The sequence below is a fragment of the Pagrus major genome, chromosome 5, assembly GCF_040436345.1.
Source record: "Pagrus major chromosome 5, Pma_NU_1.0".
NCBI lineage: Eukaryota > Metazoa > Chordata > Actinopteri > Spariformes > Sparidae > Pagrus > Pagrus major.
The window spans coordinates 32,020,777-32,044,797 of NC_133219.1; the positions used below are offsets into that span (position 1 = coordinate 32,020,777).

The window sequence follows — 24,021 nt, forward strand, 5'->3', positions numbered from 1 at the left end:
GTCCAACCACTGTGAGGCAGACCGGCAGATGGGCGATCTGATTGGCTGTCAGCTCATGTTTATTTCCTTGTTGTCGGGATGTCAGATGAGATAAAACACTGTTCCGCTGCATTTGTCAAGTCCTCTCCATGGGGTTCCCGAGAAATGAGAAAAGTTTAGGTTACGGGACATGTGGTCGAACAGATTGGCCCTTGGCTGTCAGAGGTGTCCCACTGCATAATTGTTTAAATACATTTTCTTTTTGACTTTTTATTTTTGACCATCTGTCATTGTTCCACACTTCATAGCCATTGTGCTTCAATTCTGCCAAGATTCAACAGAGTTATATGAACCTAATAATCCAGAATTTTGGAAGAAGTAACCTGAATTATATAAATTGGCGGCAAAATATAATTATGGCTCAATTTCAGTTTCAGTTTTCAATTTAATAGCCTTTATTGGCATGACATTTTACATGTGTTGCCATAATTATTATTTTGTTTAATGCAGACATTAGGTCACTTACACACAGAAAATCTGGCAAGGAAATGCTGGTCTTAACATGTCAGTAAAAAACAATGCTTTGAAAGAGTATACAGTATATATACCCACAGGAGTTCAGCTGAAAAATTGAATAATCATAGCATGTGTTTGGCTCAGGCCAGTGATCCTCATTGTGGTTTTCTTGTTACTGTGTACGACCTGATCTGGCCAGAAGGTGGGTTGTGTGAGCTGGAGGAGGAAAAAAAAGCCCAGTGAGGTTTTATTGTGAAGGAGTGGAAGAGAGCCTCGGCTCATATAGCTGTCCCTCCATAAATTGATTAATGAGGAATGGCTTCATGTGGAAAACAGAACGGATCACACACTGCAGGTACACACTCGCATGCAGGATATGTGCACGTAAACACGCACATGCGCAGGCACACAAGCATCCAAGTGCACCCTCTGGAAGTGGTTGGAGTTTGGCTTTCTGTGCTAACAAACAGGTGGTGGATTGGACATTTATACCCGCACATAAACAGACACACACAGAAACACACACACACACACACACCTCAGGTGGTGGAGTGAGCTCCCATGCTGTGTGGATTTGTATCAAAGCCGAGACATAAAACTGAACTGGCAGACTGGGAGCCGCACCACTCCAACCCTCCAGTCTGCTGCTTTGTGTAGACTTTCTGTACATGTGTATGTGTGTACATGAAAGAAAATAATGTATGCAAGGAAGTGATTTTTGCTTGCACATCAGTGTGTGTCTTTGTGCTCAAACTGCCTTTTCTTTATTCAGATCTTTGCTTCTGTTTTTTAGATCAGCCCTCCAGCTTTTGGCACAGCCCTTTCTCCCCTCCCCGTCCTTGAATGTAAGCTGGATGCTGGAGAGAGTGCTGAAAAGTTGTTGGATTACAGAGAGTATTATTGTGGGTTGAAATATGTTCGTCTTTATGTGGGTGCATTATCACCCTGCGCAATTAGGATTGTCTGAATTTACTCTGGATGACCTCACCTCGCATGACGGAGGCGATGAACGAGCATGGTCAGGTTTTTTTTTTTACTCTGGTAATGAGGTACAAAGGAGACATGTGCACAACCGCTCACTTTTGCACATATGCACACTTGTGTCCATGCACATACAGCGAAACACAGAAACACATGCTCCCACATCTACACAGACATGTCATGTACAAGGAATCTATGTATCACTGTACGCCGATTGTTTCGCAGGCATGAAAACATGCTCACATGTCAGTGTGACGCTTATTATGGTTGTTTATGGCGGTGGAAATTAACATTCTCTATGGTTTTGTCTCTTAAGGGAGGGGGGTGATGGGGACCATAAATCTGGTTGATCTGCGTACACTGTCATGGCATATTACACACCCTTTTACTGTGGCTTCGCCTTAGCAGTGATAGCGATACCACATCATTGCATCTACACACATGCAAAGTCACACACAGTTGGCGTACAATTCCCAGCCACATAGCTCCCTGTGTCGCCTGTCTCCGGCCCACGCTGAGTGTGTAATGAGCGGAGCTTGAGTAAGATTAAGGCAGATATTGTGCAGCGTTGGAGGATTGGTTTCACTTTGAGCCTCAGTGTTGTGGCGGAGTGCACTCCAGTGCTTCTGCTGGCTGGCTGAATGACCAGCAGGATCCCCACTGTTACTCTCCTGTCATTTGTCATAGCGCTTTTGCTCGACACTGCTAATGTGTTTCGAGACATCCACGTACAACTCATTGGGGGGTATTTTTTCTTTGGAATGTGAAGACTGTAGTAAACTCTAAGGAGGCGCGCAGGGATGATGGCCATGAAAGGATGAGAGGCAGTGGTAAAGAGAAAAGGATAGTAGGGACACATGAGGGGTTGTTTGGGAGGAGAGAGAGGGTCTCAGATATGTGATGTGGTTTGTTGGCTCCCTGTGAAGCACATGAGGAGGGCAGAGGGGATGTAATTTTGAGAAGAAGGTGGTGTTGTGGGGTGAAGGGAATTAAAGAAAGTGCAAGGGGTTTTGAAAGCAGAGACAGGGAAGAACAGAGAGAGAAAGCAAGGGGGGGATAAATAGAAACAGAACAGCTGAAAGACAGGAGAAGAAGTCGGGATGTTCAAATAAAGGGGGTGAAAAGCACAGGATAAGAGAAAAATGTTGAGAGGGAAGAAAGAGAGGGTCCAAAGACTGTTATCATCTGGAATCTATAGAGAATGGATGGGCAGCACGAAGAGGCTATAATCACATCCATCAACAGCACGGTCTATTAAAGCCTGTTCTTCTTCTACTCTGTCTTCCTCCCTCTGTCTCTCCAAACCACCAGTCATGGTCAATTCGCCGGCACACTAAATAGAGGATCTTTGTAAGGATGATGACTGTAATATCAATAGTTATGGAAAGGAACGAGAACAAAGGCTGTACATCTGGTTCCCCGTCCTCGTGGACTACATCCTCTTCCTCATGTTTTCAGGTGATTGGAGAACTTATTGACATTTGTTGTTTTACAAAGATGGACACAGACAAAAAAAGAGAGGCATCAACTGCTACAGTAGTGTTTGGTTCTCTTTAAAGTAGTGGGAAAGAGTGAGGACTTATATACTCATTTAAGTTTGTAATGTTCTTATACAGTACATGGAGAATTGAAATGAACTTTATTGTCCACTTAAGTGGAAAACAGCCTCGTCTTCCCATCCCGTCTAGCCCATCTGGCAGCTTATTAAAACACACACACACACACACACACACACACACACACACACACACACACACACACACACACACACACACACACACACACACTCACACAGTACCAGCAATACTGAAAGAAAAAAAAAACTCTATGTAATGATATATAATACATAAAACCTAAAGCAACAAAATGTAACTTCCTGGAGAAAGATAGCTGATGGATGAGTCTCTCCAGATCGTCAGGTTGGCAACTTTTGTAGGACGGCAACCCCAAAATGTCAATATTTGATGACCTGGGTATGATACTCAACACTCAACTGTCTTTTTCCAAGAACGTACATTTGTTGCTTAAAGAAAAAAAGAGTGAAAAAAGATCATCTTTATCAATATGGGTTACTACCAAAGTATATCTAGATTAGTTTAAAGCGATTTCATGTCCCTACTCTCAAAAGTCTTGTATAATACACTGAAATGTAGATGGAGTCTGGTCAATAATAAATTAAAGTTCTCTTTTGATATTTAGAGTTCAGACAAATGTTTCCAGTGAGACAGAGTGAGGAAAAAATTGGGAGAAAGTTCAAATTTGCTGCTCATTTCAAGCATTTTTAAAAGATCAAAATTAAACTAACTAAATTTCCTGATTTTTGGGGGAGTTGCGAGGAGTTAAAAAAGACGATAATGAACTCCCGTACAGTGCTGTTTATAAAAGCACCTAAACACCCCCGCCTCCCTCCTCCCTCTGTCTCCTCACCCATTCTCCTCCGTCCTCCTCTTGCCTAAGCTCTCTCTGCTTAGCCAGTGATAAGCCACTGGAGCGTCGCCTGGTTGAGACGGCTTCAACAAATTCACTTTGCTATCAAGCTAATAGGATTTTGTTTCTTCAGCCCATGCTAAAGATGGCATCTTTGGACATGAGGAGAAAGAGATGAGGTTTGGTGTTGAAGAGGCGTTATGAGACAAGACAGCAACTTCAAGGGGGATAAACCACACTGCTCTCTCCCTTTCGTTTTGTTATCCTGTCTCGTCTTCTGTCCTCCCCTCCTCCTCCTTCTCCTACTCGTCCTCCTTCTGCGATCTCTCCCCTTCTATAGCATGAAAATCTCCTCACTTTTTCTTGGCGTGGGATCAAACGCCGCGCTCCGTTGGGAAATTCATTTAGGATTCTGGCTTATTTCGATGGGTGTTTGGGCCAATGAGCTTGCGAGCCAAGCAACATCTGTTTTCATGAATACCTAATGGCTGTGTGTCACCAGAGTCAAACGCCTGCTCCGAGAGACGCTCCCACTGTTATTACCATCATGGTTATTTAGCCACCAGTTTCTCATTAGGATCTTTCTCTATCCTGTCCCCACGGAGGGAACAATTGGATTAGCGGCTAGTTTTTACAGTGTATGCGAGAGCCGTCTTCCTATTCTATGGATTTTTTTTTTACATTTGTAGTGCGCCTTGTGCGTTTAATTGGTATGGTGTGATACTTCAATATTATGATAACACCGCCAAGGGAATAGGAAGGCATTATGTGCTGTAAATCAAAGAGGATTATACAGTGATAATATCCAGTAGGAGTAGGTGTTAGGATGTAGAAATGAGGTGAGGGGAATGCCAAGACTGCTTGCATTAAACAGGATTGTTGTAGAAACTGTCAGTGTCAGTGTTTTCTGTAAAAATAGTTTCTTAGACAGTGCTGCTATTTTAGGTTCCTGTGTTAAAAGTGTTCAAATGCCATCCTAGTTCATGTTGCTTTGGAGACAGTGGCAGACAGGGGTCAGGTCAGTGAAAGGTCTCTAGACATGCAGTCAGAGGTCAGAAGTTCATCCATGCTGTAAAGACTAGTTTCATATGTTAGTGATGTAACTGAAGGTAGTAGATCTGTTCACTGTATGGATCCCACCCCCATTGTTCGGCATGCATGTGAACCGCCGATCAATTGCAAAATATAAAACACCTGCTTTTAGAATGGAGTTTGGTTGAACAGTCCGTCCACTAAAAATACAGCAGAGGGCGGAGAGTGTTTTAACTTTAATAATTCACATAGATTGAACTGACCTACGTTCAAATAATGAACCTCATAAACATCATAAAGTAACATACTGTAGGAAGTGGGGCTAGCCTGCAAACATATTTTCCTGTAGATTATTGTATCATAGCAGGATTTTATGTACACCATTTTAGTTTAATTGTTTTATTCGGTGCACCTAAATAATGTGCTGGTGCACCTAAATGAAAAAGTTGGGCACGACAGTGCAACTGCTGCGAAAGGTTAGGCTGGAGCCCTGCGTAGAAAAAGTTTGCACACGCAGCTATCAAAGAAAGATAGTAGTTCTGCCTGCCACAGTGATGTAATTACTGTAAAATATGAAAACATCAAAACAAAATGTCTTAACTTAACTGGAGACTCGGTAGGGTAGTTTTATACAGCATGCCAGGATAAGACACTTGATTTGGCCCATGGATGGGGTCGTTCATCCTTTTTAATTTAACAATCAAGTCTTGAATATTTTAGTTATTTCAGGACTTTATTTAAACATGGAACATCTGAAATGTTGTTTTCATTTAAGACCATGCGCAAAAGTCAGCTTCTTCGGTGCTCTGAAAAATAATCCAATCTGTGACTCAAAACAGTGATCCGATCCGAACTTTGAGCTCTGTGATCTGTTACCCCCCTGACAAATATCCCCCCTTTGTGGTTGACTTATTGCCCAGTGCTGTGACCTCATCTTGGCATCATCTGGAGCTCTGTTTTCCTGGAACAACATTTTCCAACTTAGCAATAGTATGTGCTGTATGTGTATGCATGTGTGGTATTGTGGTATTGATGATTGTTATACTAGACATGTTGAACTAGTTTCATGGACGACCTAGCGTCTCGTAAAGTGATGAGACAGAGTGTGACGATGCGATCTGGCATAGCTGTGGTTGTAATGCGGTTGTCGCGCTCCATCCTCTCTTTTCTTTCACACTCCCTTTTTTCTGTGTTTTCTTCAGTTCTGGTCTCCCTCGCCTTCTCTTGCTCTTTCTGTACATTCTGCTCATGGGTTGTTTTTTTTGTTTTTTTGTGAAGCACACTTTTAGTCTAGGGCTATTGTAGTCTACTCATGTCGGTTCACTCTCAGTGGGAAAAATATGAAGTATTGTAACTTTTGAGGAAAAGGTACTGTACAGCCTCAGTGCCAGAAGCTACAATGTGTGCAAAGGAAAATAGAGGATGACTGAAGCCACACTGGAAAGCAAGCATTTTCTTCATCGATCAGCCTCCCTGTCCAGTTCGGCATCTGCTGTGTCTGCTCTCGCTGGGTCTTTAGAACAGTGTGAGTCCATTGATTAAGCTTTGTCATCCCGGTGTGTGTGCTGGTGAACCAGTGATCCTAATGAAGCTGAGTCCATCCAGCCGAGCTGCAGGAGCAGAGAGCAGTAACACCAAAAAAATGCAACAGCTCATTCGTTCTCAACAGGAGCCGACATGTGAAGCAAATTCGGCGTAATTAAAGCCAGTCTGTGTAATTGAAGTATTCCTCTCTCTATCAGGGTAGCGAGGAAATTAAACGCCGCAATATGACTCGTTGGGTCAGTGTACAGAATTTGTTGTGGTATAATTCAGTGGCCTCCCACCCTCCCATCCTCACTTCCTCCTGTCCTCCCCCATTCTATCTTCATCCCCTTTCTCCCTTCCTCTTCATATCCATTAGCCTAATGAACACCCTCCAATTTCCTGCCACTGGGACAAACACGCTTCACAGTATTGTTCGCTTCTCTTTTCTCTGTGTTTATGCATGTCCAAGTGCACGCGCACACACACACACACACACACACACACACACACACACACACACACACACACACGACACACACTCCTGCATGTGTGTGTCGTGTTTTGCATGTGCGTTTGACAGTGAAAATGGGCAAGAGAGAATGCGTTCGTAAGCTCTCATTAAAATAGATGGCGGTAATCAAAGTGCAGAGCAATTAGCCATGGCTGAGTGGGCGGAGGGCGTACACTGTGTGTTACCATGTGCCACTGTGTCAGGCCTATTGGTAAACATCGTGATAGTTCATCCCTCTCTGCATGTGGTTACAGAGCAGTGGAGTTACAGTATGCTGCCCTGAGGGGTATGCTCACCTCAATTTATCACAGTCACACTGGCTGTTTTCTTTAGTGCCTGAAACAAGATTCTGTTATTAGCTGTAGTAGTTATTGCTTGTATCATCTGCCCCGGAGAAATCTCATTTAATCACAGTGAAATGCTATCGGATACTTTTTGATTCCAGAGAAAGATGGGCCAGTTTCATTTTCCTTAACAAAAAGAAAAGCAAAACATGATTTTCTTATAATTGTATTTGCTAATAATTGAGTCCTGAAAACTTGAATAGTCTGCCTGTAATTAGCTTTTTTAAATAGTTGAGATAAGTGAGATTTGGTTGTCTTTTTTGATTATGAAGCAGGTCTAGGTGCTTTATGAATAATGCACACAGCCTGTATTCACACCGTGCCTTCAAACGAGCTGTCAGGACCTCCATACGGTTGTGATGTCACAAATATACAGTCACCGCCTTCAGCCTTACCCTCAGTATGGCTGTGGTTGCAAAAACACAGGCAGAGCTGATGCAGAAACAAGGTGGGCTGTGCCTGCTCAGGCCTGTGAGATCTGACCAATCAGAGCAGACTGGGCTTTTTTGGGAAGAGACTGAGCGTTTAGATGGAGGGTGAATAGAGGTGCTGCAGCAATGCAAAGTGTGGGAAAAATAATGCGTTTCTTGAACATTATAGCATGTGAACATTTTCAAGTCGACACCCAAAACTAAAGTATGAACCTGAAAATGAGCATAATACTGGACCTTTAAGCACATACTGCATCACTGATTCCAGCTGGAAATGTTTGATGCATGTCAATTTCCGCTCTCTATATTCTGTTTTTTTCTTGTCACAAAAATATTAATTTAATGACAAAACTGACTTCACTGGAAGATAATTTTTCTGTTGAAACTTAAATAGAGGTTCTCTTTTGTATCTGTTTTTGGGCTACAAACCAAAGATGTGTTCTGTAAATTGTGAGTTTTCTTCAAAATCAAAAGCCACAAGCCTTTTTTACGTTGTGGATCCCGTAATCAAATATATACACAGTCATTCACAGTCCTCTCAGCATGTGGAGAAGTTTCAGGCATTTTCTCCCCCTTCTCTACCTGACTGCATGTTTCAGAGAAAAGACAGGCGCCAAGAAAGCAGATGCATCCACTACTTTTATTCCCCACAGTGACATCTATCATGGGCAACCATCTCTAACCTAACTGTTCGTCTCACTTGGGCAGAGCTCCACTAACCTTCTCTCCTGCACACACACACACACACACACACACAAAAACACGCACACACAGACACACACACACAAAAAAGCACAGACACCACTGTGTCAACTCAGACCCGAGGCTGTGAGTGTTATCGCCATCTGCCACGGGGCAGTACTCATCTTCTCCTGAGTTATTTATTGTGTTATGGCTGCAGCGGGCTGACCGTGGCGGTAGATAGGGGCATGGCAGTGCTTTACCGCTTGTTCATTTACAGGTGAGTATCTCACATGCATGCCCTGGGGGGGGGAAACGGCTCAGGTCTACCAGATGAAGAAAGTGCAGAAGCAGACTGAAGAGCTATCAGAAATCCATGTAGTATGAGCAGTGTCAGACAGGGGTTTGTTTTCTGCGCTGAACCGCGAAGCTGCTTCAAAATGCTGTTTGTGCATGTGCATCACAGAGGCCCATCAGTGTTGGCAAGGCAACAGGCTGTCCATTTGGATGAGCTCAAAGTGAATAACTGCCACTTAACCTCACAAAGTGGTTAGTTGGCTTTTCCCTCTGGTTTTCGATGGACAAATCAACAGGCTTGTGAGTGACAGGTGAATGTGTTGTACGTTATTGTATATAATGTCACTGAATACCTCTAGAGCCGCTAGATGAACTACTGCTGCTACTATACTGAAACTTTTGCCAATCGTGGAGCACTAGAAGAGTTTTGATCTGTGATTATTGCTCTTCTTAAAGTACTGCTGAAGAAAAGTGCTCCAAGCATTTAAAGAACCCCAACCTTCACTGAGGATGAGAGGAGACAGCAGCACATATAACAGCCTCTGCTTTCCGTTAACTACTTTGGCCTGTAAAGTGTGCTCATTCAGTGCTCCCCTATCCCTTCCCAGCCAAACACAAAAAGCACAGGTTGGACAGGAAAGTTGAGCATGATGGGCATTTATGGCTTCAGTTATGACCCCATCGGCACATTTTTGAGCGGGCCGATGACAAGCCGCTGGAATGCCCTGCCATTTTGCCGAGTCGTTTGAAAACATGATTAACGGCGGCGGAACACAATAGGAATGTGATTCTCATTTGAGCGGTTGGTACGGCAGGATAGCCTGGGAAATCATCCAGGCCCTAATTGCTGAAGCAGACCCTGATTCAGGCGGCTGGAACTTACGCACACACACACACACACACACACACACACACACACACACACACACACACACACACACACACACACACACACACACACACATCTGGATGTAGAATTTTGTATTTAATAAACAAATATTGGATATGTGTGTGCACTCTATGTCAAGAGGCTGCAGTCGTAAGTGAGAGCTTTTTATAATGTGTGAATGTTCGCGGAGGTCTATTGTAAGTTGTTATCAAATATGACTTATTTTACAGTCAAGGCACAAAAATGAAGGATGCGGATTTCGAAGGTTTTGTAAAGCAACACAGTTTCTTTTAGATTGTTTTCATCAATAGGAAGTAATGACAAAATACCCAGACTTGATAATCGCTGTGATGGATTTGTTTATCTCAAGCAATGTTTACTTGTGTAGAAGTTGTTCCTCCTTTTGTAGTTGAATAACTTTTGCCAGCAAACAGCTTCTGCAGGATAAGAAAATAAAAAGAGATACTGAACAATCTCCTCGCTGATACCTCCTTGAGATTTTAATTATATCCCAAATAAACAACAGAACAACAGTCCAAGTCTCCACATATTGTCAGAGGGTCAGCAATTTCCAAAGCAATGAAGTGATGAATGATGTTCCCTCTCATTCAATAAAACCTGTATTGCCCCATTTTAAGATTGTTGCTTTTCTTCAGTATGGAGTATTTGCTTACTGAAGGGCTCTTCTGAGGTATTGGATATTTTTATATCCATTTATATTTGCCCAATGAAAAAAGTCTTAAAGTTTTTTTTGTCCTGAGGATTCCAGAAACTCAGTGTTGCACATCGTCTGAGGAAGCACAGCCCTGCTTCCTTACACTTGTGTATGGATTTATGGACGATATAAAGAAAATTTACAGCAAGAATCATTTTGCAAGAGCGTTCTCCTCAGAAGTATAAACCCTCGTCTTGCCTTTCTCTCCTCCTCTTTGCTGCTCCGCCCTTCCATTTCATTAAGTCTAAAGACAGCCATGGAAGTCTGAAGTCTCGTCTGTCACCGCTGCTGCCTCCTCCTCCTCCTCCGGCTTTTATGTTTTCAACCTCTCCCCAGACCTTCAACTGCTTTTCTTTATACATTTCATGCTTACTTTCTTTCTCTTTCGCCCTCTTCTCTCAAAAATCATCCATTTCTATTTCCCTGCTCCTTTTGTGTGGCCAGACAGCCGTGTAATTGTGGACCGTGTGAGGAGCGGGATGAGCACCATACTACTGTACCTACCTACAGCCATTCTCCCAGCAGCGTCTTTGTTCCTGTTCCATTGTGATCGGCTAGCTAAAGAGAAGCGCTACACATGTTGTTTGGCTAGAAGACTGCCTGCAGTCTTTGTGATAAATATGGACCTCAGTTTCTCTCAAGTATTGTTACTATTCTTCCTCTTGTTGCCTGTCTGTTTGGATACCTCTGGCTGTGCTGCATAAAAGAAGATTAGCTTCACCTCTGAAAGACGCATGCACGCATGCACGCATTCACACAAGCATAAACTGCACACTCTGCCAAATGAGACACACAAACACTGGGTTGTCCCTCAGTCCCTTTGTCCCCTCTTTTTTGTCCCCCATCTCCTGGTTGAGACTCGCTTCAGACCTTTCCCAGTTTGCTGTTGTTCAACAAAGTGGTTGCATTTTTATGGCACTAATTAACTAATTTTAAACCATTGGACATGTGCCGGACTCAGTCAAAATGGTAATTCATGGATTATGATAACAAACAATGCTTTATGGGCTCCCCAGTAGCTCACCTGGTAGAATGCCTGCACCATGTACATGCATGTCTGGGGAAATCCTGGAAATATACCAGTTGCCATCTGCGCCGGCATCTCCCTGCAACATCTGCGTGTTTGAATGCATGCTGTCCTAAGAAGTGAACAATGTTACAATGTTTACCTTCATTTTATTTGAACAAAGATGTATTTACTTTATGATGAGCGCCCATGTCTGAGACCAAACACTTTACATAGATATCCTGGGCGTGCAAAGGACCAAGATGTTCGCCAGAAGTGTATCAAGAATGTTATAACTGTTATTGTAATTAGTATTGATTGATCAATATTATTTTAATTTTCATTTTGACCCTCTATAAGTGACCTGTTGTTGGTATTGAGTTGCTCATCGCTTAGCAATTAATTAAATCATTTTGAAAATCTAATAATAAAAACAACAAACAATCTATTTTACATTTTACTAATGTAACTGTTGTCTGTAATGATGAAATGCAGCTCTTGAATTATTATTCTAGCTAGTACAGTAACATACGTATATACACAGTACTTCATCACCTGAAATGTGGCAGAAGGTCAAGTTTGTCAAGTCTAACGTCATATAAACCAACTACCCATGATGCTGTCACTGTCAGCAGAAGACACCACGACTTGCCACCGCAGTAATGGCGGCGCCGCTAGATGGCGAAACACCCAGATCGGTCATTACTTCTCTGGCACGGGTTTGATACCAGCTCAGCTCGGGCTGAGTTAAAGTTGCTCCTTCTAGAAAATAAATGTCAGAGCACAGAAAAGTTATAAGAAAACTATAAATTGGAGATTAGATCGTAAAAATAGAAATATATGATGTCCTTATATTGTCTCTTTTGGCCTGTTGCTATCCAAATGAATGCAAAAAGCCACAAAAATAGTTTTTAAAAGGAAAGTAAAGTAAAAAAAAAATCCACAAGAATGAATAGACATAATGTATCTTGTATATTTTCCGCAGATTGATGTAATACTAACAGCAGCTTTGATACTAAAAACGGCATTACCATTACACTGTAGTTTTGCTTAATTAGAGCCTTGTGTCGATAGAGCAGCAGTCAAAGAACGCTAGAAAAAAACAAACAAATAGAAATGGAAAAGAAAATAATAGTAATTAGGACACAGTGCACTTTAGAAATCTTCAAAAACCATAAAAGGTTTCTAATTTAAAGTATGACCATGGCAACAAGCTCATCAGAAGAGATTTAGTTTGATCAAACAGTGAGCTGGGATTAAGGGCTGATCACTAGGCTTTGTCAAGGTTTAACCTCTGGTTGTACAACAAAACACACACACACACACACACACACACACACACACACACACACACACACACACACACACACACACACACACACACACACACACACACAAATAAAAAAACAGTCAAAGGCCAGTTGTCCTACAAAGGGAAGGAGTGTAGAGCTCAGATAGGAGAGGTAATCTTCGGGTTGCTCGATGTTTTTCTGAGTGCTAATCCTTTTTTCTTTTCTTTCGTGTTTCAAATACTGGTCAAGGCTGTAGAAATGGCCGTATTACAGTAGATGTACAGTCTGATTTTTAAAAGGCTTTGCTAGTTTTTGTAGATGTCGGTCATTTATTGGAGCTCCATGCTGCAAGGCTGAAGGTGAAGAAGGGACCTACATCACTATGCTGTTATCGACTAAAAAGTCAATTTCCCTCACCTTCACTATTGTTCAGTTATGAATTTATCCCACTGATAATGCTCGCCTACAAATGTCTTATTAGTCAAAAGATTCTCAGAGTTGTGAAAAAAATAACTCTAAATGTTGCTCTTCAGTGCATACACTATAAATACCATTTTAATAAGATGAACTATGTTCATTTTATTTGCAGTTTTATATAAACGAGTTATAATGAGGCCACAGTAGTTTTTTAAAACCTGAAATTATTTGCAGTAAGCTAATGTGCTGTGCGGAGCTTTTTCGATGGCAGTGAGCAGAGGTTGGGCAAATTTGGCCCAAGAGCAAATTTAATTCTGGGAAATAAAAATGGATGTTTAGAACAAAAACATCTCGGCTCCTTACTGAATGGCATTTCCACCTTAATCTACACTACTTAGCTCGTTATACCTGTGGGCCTCATTTACATGTAAAGTCCCTGGAAAATATTCTTTAATCACAAACTAAATTAGTGCCGATGCAGTTACCATGGTTTCAAAGTAACATTATTGAATTTTCTCCTTTAAACGCTAATGGAAGAGCAATTATGGATCAGCAATGCAAATGACTTTATTTTTCTCCTGATGCTATGAAAATATATCGCTGCATCTGCACCTCTGCACCTCTTAAAGGTCTTTTAGAGAGATTATTGAATTACTTCCTGTTACAGTCCCTTTACAGAATCTTACCTTTGGTCCTGAGTATTTATTACCTCTGCCAAGGAGGTTATGTTTACAGCCATGCTCGGTTGTTTGTTTGTTGGTTGGTTGGTTGGTTGGTCAGCAGGATTACATAAAAACTACTGAACAGGTTTTTTTTGTTTTTTTTTACAAAACTTGGATGGAGGATGTGTCTCTGCCCAGAAGAGACCCCATTAGCTTTTGGTGAACTCAACAAGGAAATACTGACAGGACAACACAAGACTCATCCTTATCAGCTATAACACAATAAAGCACCTAAAGAGCTTAACACGGATGACATATAACATAACCTTTCTTGTCTTTCAAGTATAAGAAGCATAACATCAGTTAGGGCCTACCTTCTTTTTTTTCTTATAATAATTCATCCTTGAGTGTGGAGTTGAACAAAGGCCACATTCTTTGGCAGGCAGCATTAGCCGGCTGGCGAGAAAACAAAATTAAATATGAAAGATGTTTTAGGGTTAAGCAAAGTCCTCAAGGTCCAGTTGAATGGGTCCAGCAATTCAATTTGGATAGAAAATGTGTGCAAGACTTCTCGAGAAATACACCCGAGAACCATACCAAAGTTTGATTTTGTTTGTGAGCGACTGAAAGAATGAGATAGAGCGAGGAGTGACAGTTTTATTGTTTACCTCTAGCTGTTTGTGCCGACAGCGTGGTGACAGTGAGCCAAACACACACTGACCCCTGATGAGGCTCGCTCCCTTAGTCCTATCTCTCTCTCATGCCTGCCGGTTACACTAATCGCTTAAACATGCACTCCCTTAGTTGTCATGGCAACTGTTTTATTGTCATTTTATTGAAAAAAAGTGGCCTTGAGCTGTATATTAGCTTGCTACATAACTGTAACAAAATGCTTTTCTCTGGACCTTTTTTTAAGCATCAATAATATTTGTGTGAGAACATCTCTGTTGCAGCAGAGGCAACTTGACTTTTTCTCGCCTTATTCACTTGTCATCATCATTTACTACTCATCCTCTTGCACTCTTTCGTCTTGCTCATTTTTCTGTTATTGTTCTAACTGATGCTAATTAACCTTCCCCTCGACTTACCCTTCATTTTTGTCATCTTGTACCGTCTGCCTCCTCGCCTCCTCCGCTTATTCTCTCGTCGCTTCGCTTCATTTTCCTCTCCTGAATGTGTGCTCTCTCGCTTTCTGACACGTCTTCCTGTCTTGTTTTTCTTTCTCAACCTTATTTCTATTCCTGCATCTCACCTCGTATCCTCATCATTATGATCCTACACTTTCTCTCTTTGACACTTCATCAGTTCCTGCCCATCTCCTCTTTTCCTAATCCTCCATCCCAAGTCCTTCTCTTTCACTTCTCATTCCTCCCTTTTTCAGCCTCACCAGCAGCTTCTTCAGCTCAACCACCTTGCCATGCTGTTGACTTGCTCTTTCCACTCTGCATCCTAATATTCTCCTCTCACCGTTATCTCCTCCTTATCACCTCCGTCTTAATGTTCAGTATGCACACGGCATCCAACTGGGGCTTTTGTCACAGGCTCTGTACATTATTGAAAGCGAGCAGATCACTAATTCATGTCAGCTGAGCCTTGTGGGGTTTGAGTGGAGGTGGGTGGGAGCTTGTTGCTTCTTGAAGGCCTTTCATGTGACGTGAACCATGCCTTAGCCATCACATCCCACACCTCTGCTGCGTCCTCCCTCGTCTCCTCTGCTGTCTCTCAGTCCTCTCATTTCAACTCGGTCCGGCCTTATTATGGCCTCTTACTCTTTCTTCTTTTTCTCCCTTGTTTCCACAGCTCCATGATGTACCCCCTCTGTCTCTGTCCAACCTCTAACCACTGTAAAGATATTTGCACTCACTCCCGCTTTCCATCTCTCCTCACTCCCTCCCTCATTCATTGATGTCTGATCTAATTGCTTTTGCTCTGACCCTGGGCACAGTGTAACAAGCTCCCAGAGGATACGCTCCGCCTCGGCCTTCGTCGCTGCACTTTCTTGTTTTTTTTCCCTATTTCCTCACCAACTCTTGCCAGTGCGTTCATTCATTAGCAGCTATAATGTTGTAGCCCAAAGACACACGGCATGATATTTTGATCCCACTGGCTTAACTGAATGTAATCTAAGGCCGGCCAGAGCACAAGGATGGATCAGGACTGACAAATAGCAACAAGTCGTTTTTCTGTTTTCAAGAGTGGAGTTTTTCTTATCCACATCTTAGAATCGGCCACGGAGAGAGAAAAGGACAATGAGAAGGTAGAAAAGTACAACCTGATAACATGGAGAAGCTTGCAGGGCCACAGAGTTTAATAGAAAATGTGAAATATGAAGATGCAGCCCAGTGCCAGTGCACATTTTAACAGCTTCGACTCCACTCACAAACAGGGAATTTTTAAAAATATGACACACATTTTAACTTTTCTCTCACTGGCACCTTTTCCTCCTTGATCCCGAAGTGTGATATGTCACACGTTAAGTGAGATCCACGAATTGTGTCACCTTAAATGAAACACGCTAGCATATCATGCTTTGTTTTGAGAGGACACTCCCCCGTATTGAATTCCCGGTTCCCTGCGTCCTATTTTCGTGCCTGTTTGCCAGACAGTGACTGTGTGTCTTAAAAAAAACACGAAAGAGAAGAAGCTCAGATTCTCTCAACAAGTCCTCACGCATCATGCTCGGCCTATGGTGAGATAAGCCAGCGGATGGTGGGTGAATATGAGCAACGCATTTCAGAATACCCTCAGTTTTCTGTCATATTGTGCGAGCACAGTTCTTCGTGACACCAGAACTTAATGTTGTTCCCCGATTCACAGTTCAACATCACAACTTTTTTTCCAGCTCTTCTTTCACGTTAATGCAAGGGCCGTACAGTGTGTGTGTGTGCGCTTGTCTCATAAATATTCATGATTGAACACCAGCATAAAGATCAAAACATTTTCTCCTGAAGGTTAATAGGTCAAATGCGTTGATCAAAATCTAGTTGTTGCACACCCTCCTCTCATTAGAGGCATTTAAAGAGAATCATTTGATACAGATACTCTGATCTTCCCCTTAGCCCTCCCTAGTGTAAACTCTCTCTCTCTCACACACACACACACACACACACACACACACACACACACACACACACACACACACACACACACACTCTCTGTAGGTCCTGTGGGCTCAGGCACTGGGTTGAATGCAGATATCCCTCTTTGAAGTGAGCAAGCTTATTATATATATGTGTGTGTGTGTGTGTGTATGCCCGCACTCGCATGCACAAATACACACACATATACTCCCGCTGTGTTAGTGCATGCTTCTTTAATCAGATCAGGTGATTAATTATTAATGTGTGTGTTAAAAGAAGCAGAGGCAGGATATGTGAACAGTTATGACCCTGCAGCTGTACTGTTTAACCTTTACTTTGGAATAATCCTGTGCGTGTGTGTCTGTGTGTGTAGCAGAGGGAGTTTAAGAGAAAGAAAAGCGGCTGAATGTGCACACACGGGGCAACATTTCCTTCAAGCTAGAGCGAAACGCAATATACAGAACACCGATGTCTCAGGTGACACTTTAAACATTTGCTCTGTTTCTGTGTCTCTCTGTAGGTGCGTGGAAATCATCGCCAAGGAGGGGAGAAGTCTGAAAGAGCTCTATCTCGTGTCTTGTAAAATCACAGACCACGGTAGGATACTTTGAATCACTATCCCTATGTTGCAGTCAACCTCCAACATTATTATCATAACCATTATTACCCGCAGTCACCACCATGATTCAGGACTCATTTGATTTTTACGACTCAGCCCTTCTGAGACTTGCAAACAGTAAAAATATTATTGAAAAGTTTCACACAGAATAAAGTAATGTTCGCCGGATCTCCTCGGTGCAGTTCATAGACGCTCATGTTGTAGTTAGAAGTTTATGTAGAAAATTCTCTAAGTCACAGCTCAATATTCTGCGCTGGGTTTTTACAGAATATAGGAGTCTTTTATCCACTACAGTTGGAGTACTTCAGTATTCAGCGTGAATTATTTGTTTCCTTGTGTGGCCAGTGTTTGTCTGTTTAATTATTGCGGTGCCGTTTCATGTGTGTGTGTCTGTTTGTTCATGTGTGTACCCTAAGACTTGCGCAAATGACAGCCTGTAGCCAACTTCTGCGTCTGTGTGGCTACTTTTTTTCCCCCAAGAGGTAGTCAATAGAACACAATCTGAATTTCTGTTTGTCACTATTGTATTTCCAATCATCTTTGCGAATCAAAATACAGACAATCTGCATTGTGCTCAGAATGACGATCGAACTGGGATGAAGCGTGTTTACTTGAGTTTGATTGTTAAGGTAAGTTTAATTTGATTTTTGATTTTTTTAAGTCCCATAAACTTTCAATAGCTAGGGTTTGTGTCTGTTTTCTCTTTTTTATATATTAAGTCAGCTCACCATTGTCAGAGTGAATCTTTTCAAAATTGCCTATTCAAAATTGCACAAAGGGAGCAATAAGATATCAAACTAACTGGTCTCCTGCTTGTTTGTCCCAATGAGTTTTCTTGTCTTCTTTGGACTTAAGAAAGTGAATAGCCTGTGTTTTGATTGTTCTGCTTTTTACCTGTTGTCTGTTAAGAAAGATTAAATTGCTTCATTTTTTTTTTTTTTTTACTCGCCGTTGTCTGAATGATTGGTCTATTGAAGTTTGCACAAAGGAACTACTGAGATAAGAGACAAACAAGGCTCTTACTTGTTAGTCCCATTGTGTTTTCTCGAGGGTTTAGAGAGCTTAGGCGGGTCAGGTGCTGTTTTTGTGTGGGCCATTGAGACGTTGTATGAGATATTGGGATATTGGTTGACGTCAAACAATGTTGTCTGTCTAAAAGACTATTTTCTTGTCTTAGAAAATGGTGATTTCTGAGTGTCGCAAACACTCAGAATGAGTCTTTGTATGATCAGAGTTTGATCCATTCGGTCATAGAAAGTTTGCAAAGTCTAGAAGAACCTGTCATCCTGTTTATGAACGTCAGGAGCCAACGAGAAGTCAGCTGGCTTGGACGGAGGAAGTCTCTAGCGTCGTGTGTGCTCTCTGCTGGCTTGGCTGGAGACTCAAGTGGAACCCTGAAAATTGGTTTTGGCGGATGCGGTCAGTATGCAACTGTCAAAGAAGTGAACAGAGTGACATCTTGGAACGCAGCATCCAGTTTCAGACTTATCAGCAAACCACATCAATACATTTGTCCAAATGGTGTATCAGACAGTTAGAAACTTGCAGCTCCAGCCGTTGCCTCTGATCTTACTAATATAAACGTATACATTTATCTTGTTCCCCTCTGTATGCTACCACTTTTTGCTGATCCTGCGGTGGTTTTCCTAAATAGTGACAACAGATGGGAAAAAATGGGGAAAAAGCACTAATTGTCAGCTTTCCCCAACAAAACTGCACTCATGTCACGTGTGTCGCCACAGAGTGTAGACTTAAATGATTACTCTCTAACACGAGCTGCAGTTTGCTGCTGACTTTCTGTGAGTTACAGTGACAATAATCACCCTGACCTCTCTGAACCTAAACCTTAGCTGTGTGTGTGAAAGGTTTCGTGGGCGTGCGTCGACTGGTGCTTGATTGATGACTCCAAGATCACAATAGTACATTAAACCATGAACACACAACCAACCCCCCCGTATATCCCCCTCGAACTCTGTGTTTTTCTAATCATTTTGACCAAGATGAATTGGTGATATCTGATCTTCTTCCTTCACTAATGACCCCTCCGGCCCCCTTTGGCTGATGATGGGATCTGTGTGTGTGTGTGTATGTGTGTGTCCTTCTAGGATTGAGATGCCTGTTGTTGGAGCTCTGTGCTCTAACAAAATGATTGGTGGTTTTCCTGCTTCAGTCTCTGATAAATTAAATAACAGAAATGAGATTTTACATCAGCCAAGCTGGCCCCCGTTTTTTCCGCCCATCTCCTGTGCTAATTATTTTTATTAATGGCCTCTGTGAGTGCATTTGAGATGTCCACAAGCCTCTTACGTTTGAGTGTTCTGTTTTTTCCTCCCAGCTTTCGCTTCCTGTGCCGATTTTATAGGAGCTTTGAGGACAGACATAAAGACAGGTTTAGATGACAGAAAGAGAGAGCTAGGCAACATGTAATTTTACTCCCAGTGCAGATGGCTTTGGAGATTATTTTGCGAGGAAGAAGAAACAAATGGAAAAAAACGAGGGTAGAGCTTTTTTGGCGTAATGATCTTACTGAAAGCCCTATTAGCGCCGTGACTTCTCTCTCATTCATCAAAGAACATGAAAACTAATTAGCTTAAATAACATTTTGGTTGCATTCAAGGCAGTATAAAGACTTGCTAAAAACACCTGGATATCTTCTGGAATCCAGCTGTTAAATTCACATATTTCATGAGATTTACACCTGTAGCTAATGATTGATGATGAAAATCGGTCACGCTACTGGAATATTTTGATAAACCTCTAAACCACATTCCATTCAGACTTCCTCTGTCTGTCTGCCTCTGTTTTCTTTGTGCTACTTAATCTTTTTATGTACACGTGTTTTCTTACTTTTCAAGCATTTTTTTCTCGTCTCCCTGACATTTTTCAAAGCTATTAACACCCACAACACACACAAGTTCACATGCATCAACACTGTAATATATGTCTATAAATCAAACTAAAGAGGCAGAAAATGTAGGCACAGAAGGTACAGTACATTCCTAGTATAAAAAGAAAAATAAGTATAATAAAAGACATTAAACTACAGCATTAGTTTGCTTTAAGGCATTCTTAATTTATTTAATTAAGAAACCATTTAATTCAGTTAACATTTTGTATTCCTTTACTATGTTGGTAATTTAACTTCTACAGCTATTGACTCTACAAAAGTGAGGTCAGGGGTTTCTGGAAACTGTGCATGAAATAAAGCCTCACTAATCCAACACCAGGAGTTTGGAGTCAAGTAGTTCTTGGACTCGAAAATGCAAGAACCCATATGGAATACATTTAGTATTACCCTGGGACCCAAAAATATGTAGATAATACAACTCATCTTTTCATATGGGGACCCTCCAGCTGCAGTCCATTGAGCAATTTCAAGTCCTGACCCTTTGTGTAAGAACCCCTAATCTTCAGAGTGCCCACTTATCACTGCCACTTCCAGGCTTCCTGGGCCTCAAAGACACTTTCCAACACACTCCATAATTATATATTTAAATGTCATGTTACAGTCGTTAAAGCAATGCTAGTCTGGGTCTATTTTGTAAAAAATCTAAACTCTGTGACTATGACAGACTCGTCAGATTTTAAAAAAACAAAATAAGTAAAGATAAACAGGCCACTCCAAATCTCATGAGTTAGAGAGGTCAGTTGAAAATAGTTTGAGAGAATATTAAGGAAGTTTTGATGGAGTAAATAAAATTTTAAAACTCTTCCAGTGCCTGAGAAAATAGCATGCAGTGTCTCACCGTAAATGGTAGTAGGTAGCATTTATATAGTGCTTTGTCCACATTTGTTCAGTGTTTAATTTGCCCATTGGCTCAGTGGTCTATGCCTACACTTGGGATCGAATCACCAGCCCTGTGATCAGTGGACGACCCACTCCATGTCCCGAGCCACAGCAGCTCATGCAGGGGGATCAGATCATGCAGGAGGTTGCAGGTGAAGGAAGGGAATTATGTGAATGTATAGACCAGATGTGTCAAGTTCTCCCTTTTTGTCTCTAAGGGGCAAGGTAAGCCTGGGTAGATGGACACAGTCACAGCGCTGACACAAAACGTGAGGCAGTTGTTTTAAAGTCACAGTAGACAACACTTGTCCCTTTTTTTTTAAACTATTTGCATGTGGCATAATAAAATAAAAAGGGGCAACCACCTAAATTCTTTATTCCCATAGGCGTACTGACTGCGTGGTCTCAGTTTGCCCACCTCCCCAGCAGAAATAAAAGTACCACTATAACATTGGTTTGAAAGCTGATCCTGATGAGAAACCCCACTCAGCTCCGCTCCCACTGCTAATCAGATCTCTACGCCACCGCTGTCATCCTCTTTGACTGACCCGGGGCCCATACTGTATCTTCAGTACACCTGTATAGACAGTGATACCTCCTCGTCTCCTCTCACTCTCGCACTCATTGTCTGAGTGCATCCTTTGTTCCTACGTGTGTGTGATTTGCATTCACATGCATCCAATTTGTGTGGCTGCACTGTGACTGTGTCCATCTATCTGCACTTATCTTGTCCCTTGTAGCCTACCTGCTTTATCCGGAGACAAAAAGAGAGACCTTGGCACCTCCGTTCTTTACATATGGTAATTCTCCTCTTTCACCCGCACGCCTCCTCACGATCCCTTACCTTGTCAGTCACGGCCTCCTGTGTACATCTGTGTGAATACAAGATCGAGAGAGACACCTGAGGGAGACTGTATGAGTGAGAGGGAAGGAAAAAAAAGAGCAGCTTTGGTGTACTTTTAGAGGACTTCAAGCAGAGCTGCTATAGAGTGACGAAGTGGGAGGGATTATTTCAGGCTTCAAGACTGATGGAAGTCTTATTCATTTTTTGCATAGCAAATGTTCAAGGACTGGCATTTTGAGTGCTTTCAAGTAATACGGACATGAAATTCTCCTGGCTGTCTCACGAGTGCAGAATATTAGCAGTTTCAAACGACAAACAAACCAAATTCTGTGGAGTGTGCTGCTAATAGCAAGTGAAATTCTTTGTAGAAACCTCATAATACAGTCAGCTTCAGTTTAAATAAGTTTATCTTCACGTTCTTTATCATGGCCATGTGACCGTACAGCATTTGGAAAATGCTACAGGCCAGTTTTGTGCTTTGAACTGGCATCTTTTCCATAGCAATGACATGGAACTGATAGGATATGACTGAGGCTGCCATCCTCTTTGTTAGGAAATGACCAAAATGCATCCCCCTTGTTAACCTGAACCACTCTTGACTCTAACTCACAAACATAACACATTCTCCAGAGGAAAAGCCTTACAAACACCCCAGCCACCTCCTGACTCGGACTTTCTCGCTCTATATACTACTTCACTAGATCAGCCCTTCAAAAAGGGATGCTAGAGGCGTAACTAGAGCGTCCAACTTTGAAGCCTAGGACTAATGACCAGGCTGCTGTATTTGATGTATCGGGAGTGAGAACAGGCTGTGATACATAGAAGTTTCTAGTTACAAGTTCTACATACAATTGAAGTCGGTAGAAAGAAAGAGCCATCCGCCATACCAGATGAACTGAAGGAGCAGATTTGACATGACATCATACTATAGTATAGTTAAATCATCAAGGTAACCCTTTTATGTCAGGAGTATTTGGATATAATTAATGGGAAAATGAGGACTAAAATGGGAAAAATACTTCCTGATCAAGCGTCTCCACAACTATATTTCGCCTAATAAGAAATGTTGACAATGACAGCCCATCTTCCAGACTGTTGTGATTGTGTTGTGTTGTTGTATAAGAAGGACTGAGCTTCTCAGATTGTGCATTTCATTGTTATGTCCATCTGTATTTACCCATGTGTCAGCTTGTGAGATTATTGTTGTCATTCAATTTTTGGTGTCTTATTCTCTTATTTGATCACCCTCTTCATAGCTCTCACATAGTTAACATGCATCCACGCTTTTCTCCCTTTTCCCTCTTTTTTTCCCCAACACCAAACCCCTTCCTGCTCTCTTTTCCCGTCTCATCCGTCTTTCCATTCATCTTTCAGCTCGCACTTTCATCCGCGGTGCTTTACTCTAAATGTACTGAACGTTGATAGATGGGGCTTCCCTGCCCCTCCCCTTGAGCACAACCTCAAGAATGAAGAACGTATTGCTGTATGTGTGTATATGTGTGGTTGTGTGCTTGTTTACATGCCTTTGTGAGGCACGTTTTGTGCGCTTCAACAAAGTTCCCGTGTCACTGGGGAAATTTTGATACACACTCACTCCCCAGAGTATCATAGTGCTATTTACAAGGTGAGGTTACTTAGCATAAAAGCAGCTGAAACATTGCGGTAACTATCTTACCGCTAGTAAAAATGACATGTGATCCTGATGCTCCTGTGTACAGTATGATGAGGCCATTAGGGATACACTCAAAGTGCAAGATTTACTGTCTAGCTTTTAACCTTAAGCCAGTATTCAGTTTTTATTATTCTGCACTATTTGTTGGATTGATGTACAAGTCAAACCCTTCAGCATAATATCTGTTCTTGTAAGCCCCATGGCATGAAGCCCTTCTTGAAATGTCAACCAATATTTGAAACACTGCAGTAAATTCAGGAGAATTAAATGAGAAGATCAGTTATTGTATTTGCAAGAGTCCTGATAAAACCT

General features: G+C 41.9%; 1 protein-coding gene across 1 annotated transcript in view; it reads left to right on the forward strand.

The window, feature by feature from the left end:
* Positions 1–24,021, forward strand: part of fbxl17 (F-box and leucine-rich repeat protein 17) — a 226,533-nt gene that overhangs the window by 136,155 nt on the left and 66,357 nt on the right. The window contains exon 9 of the mRNA XM_073467207.1: positions 17,308–17,384. Within this exon, the coding sequence (XP_073323308.1) occupies positions 17,308–17,384 (77 nt within the window). The remainder of the gene's footprint in view (positions 1–17,307; positions 17,385–24,021) is intronic.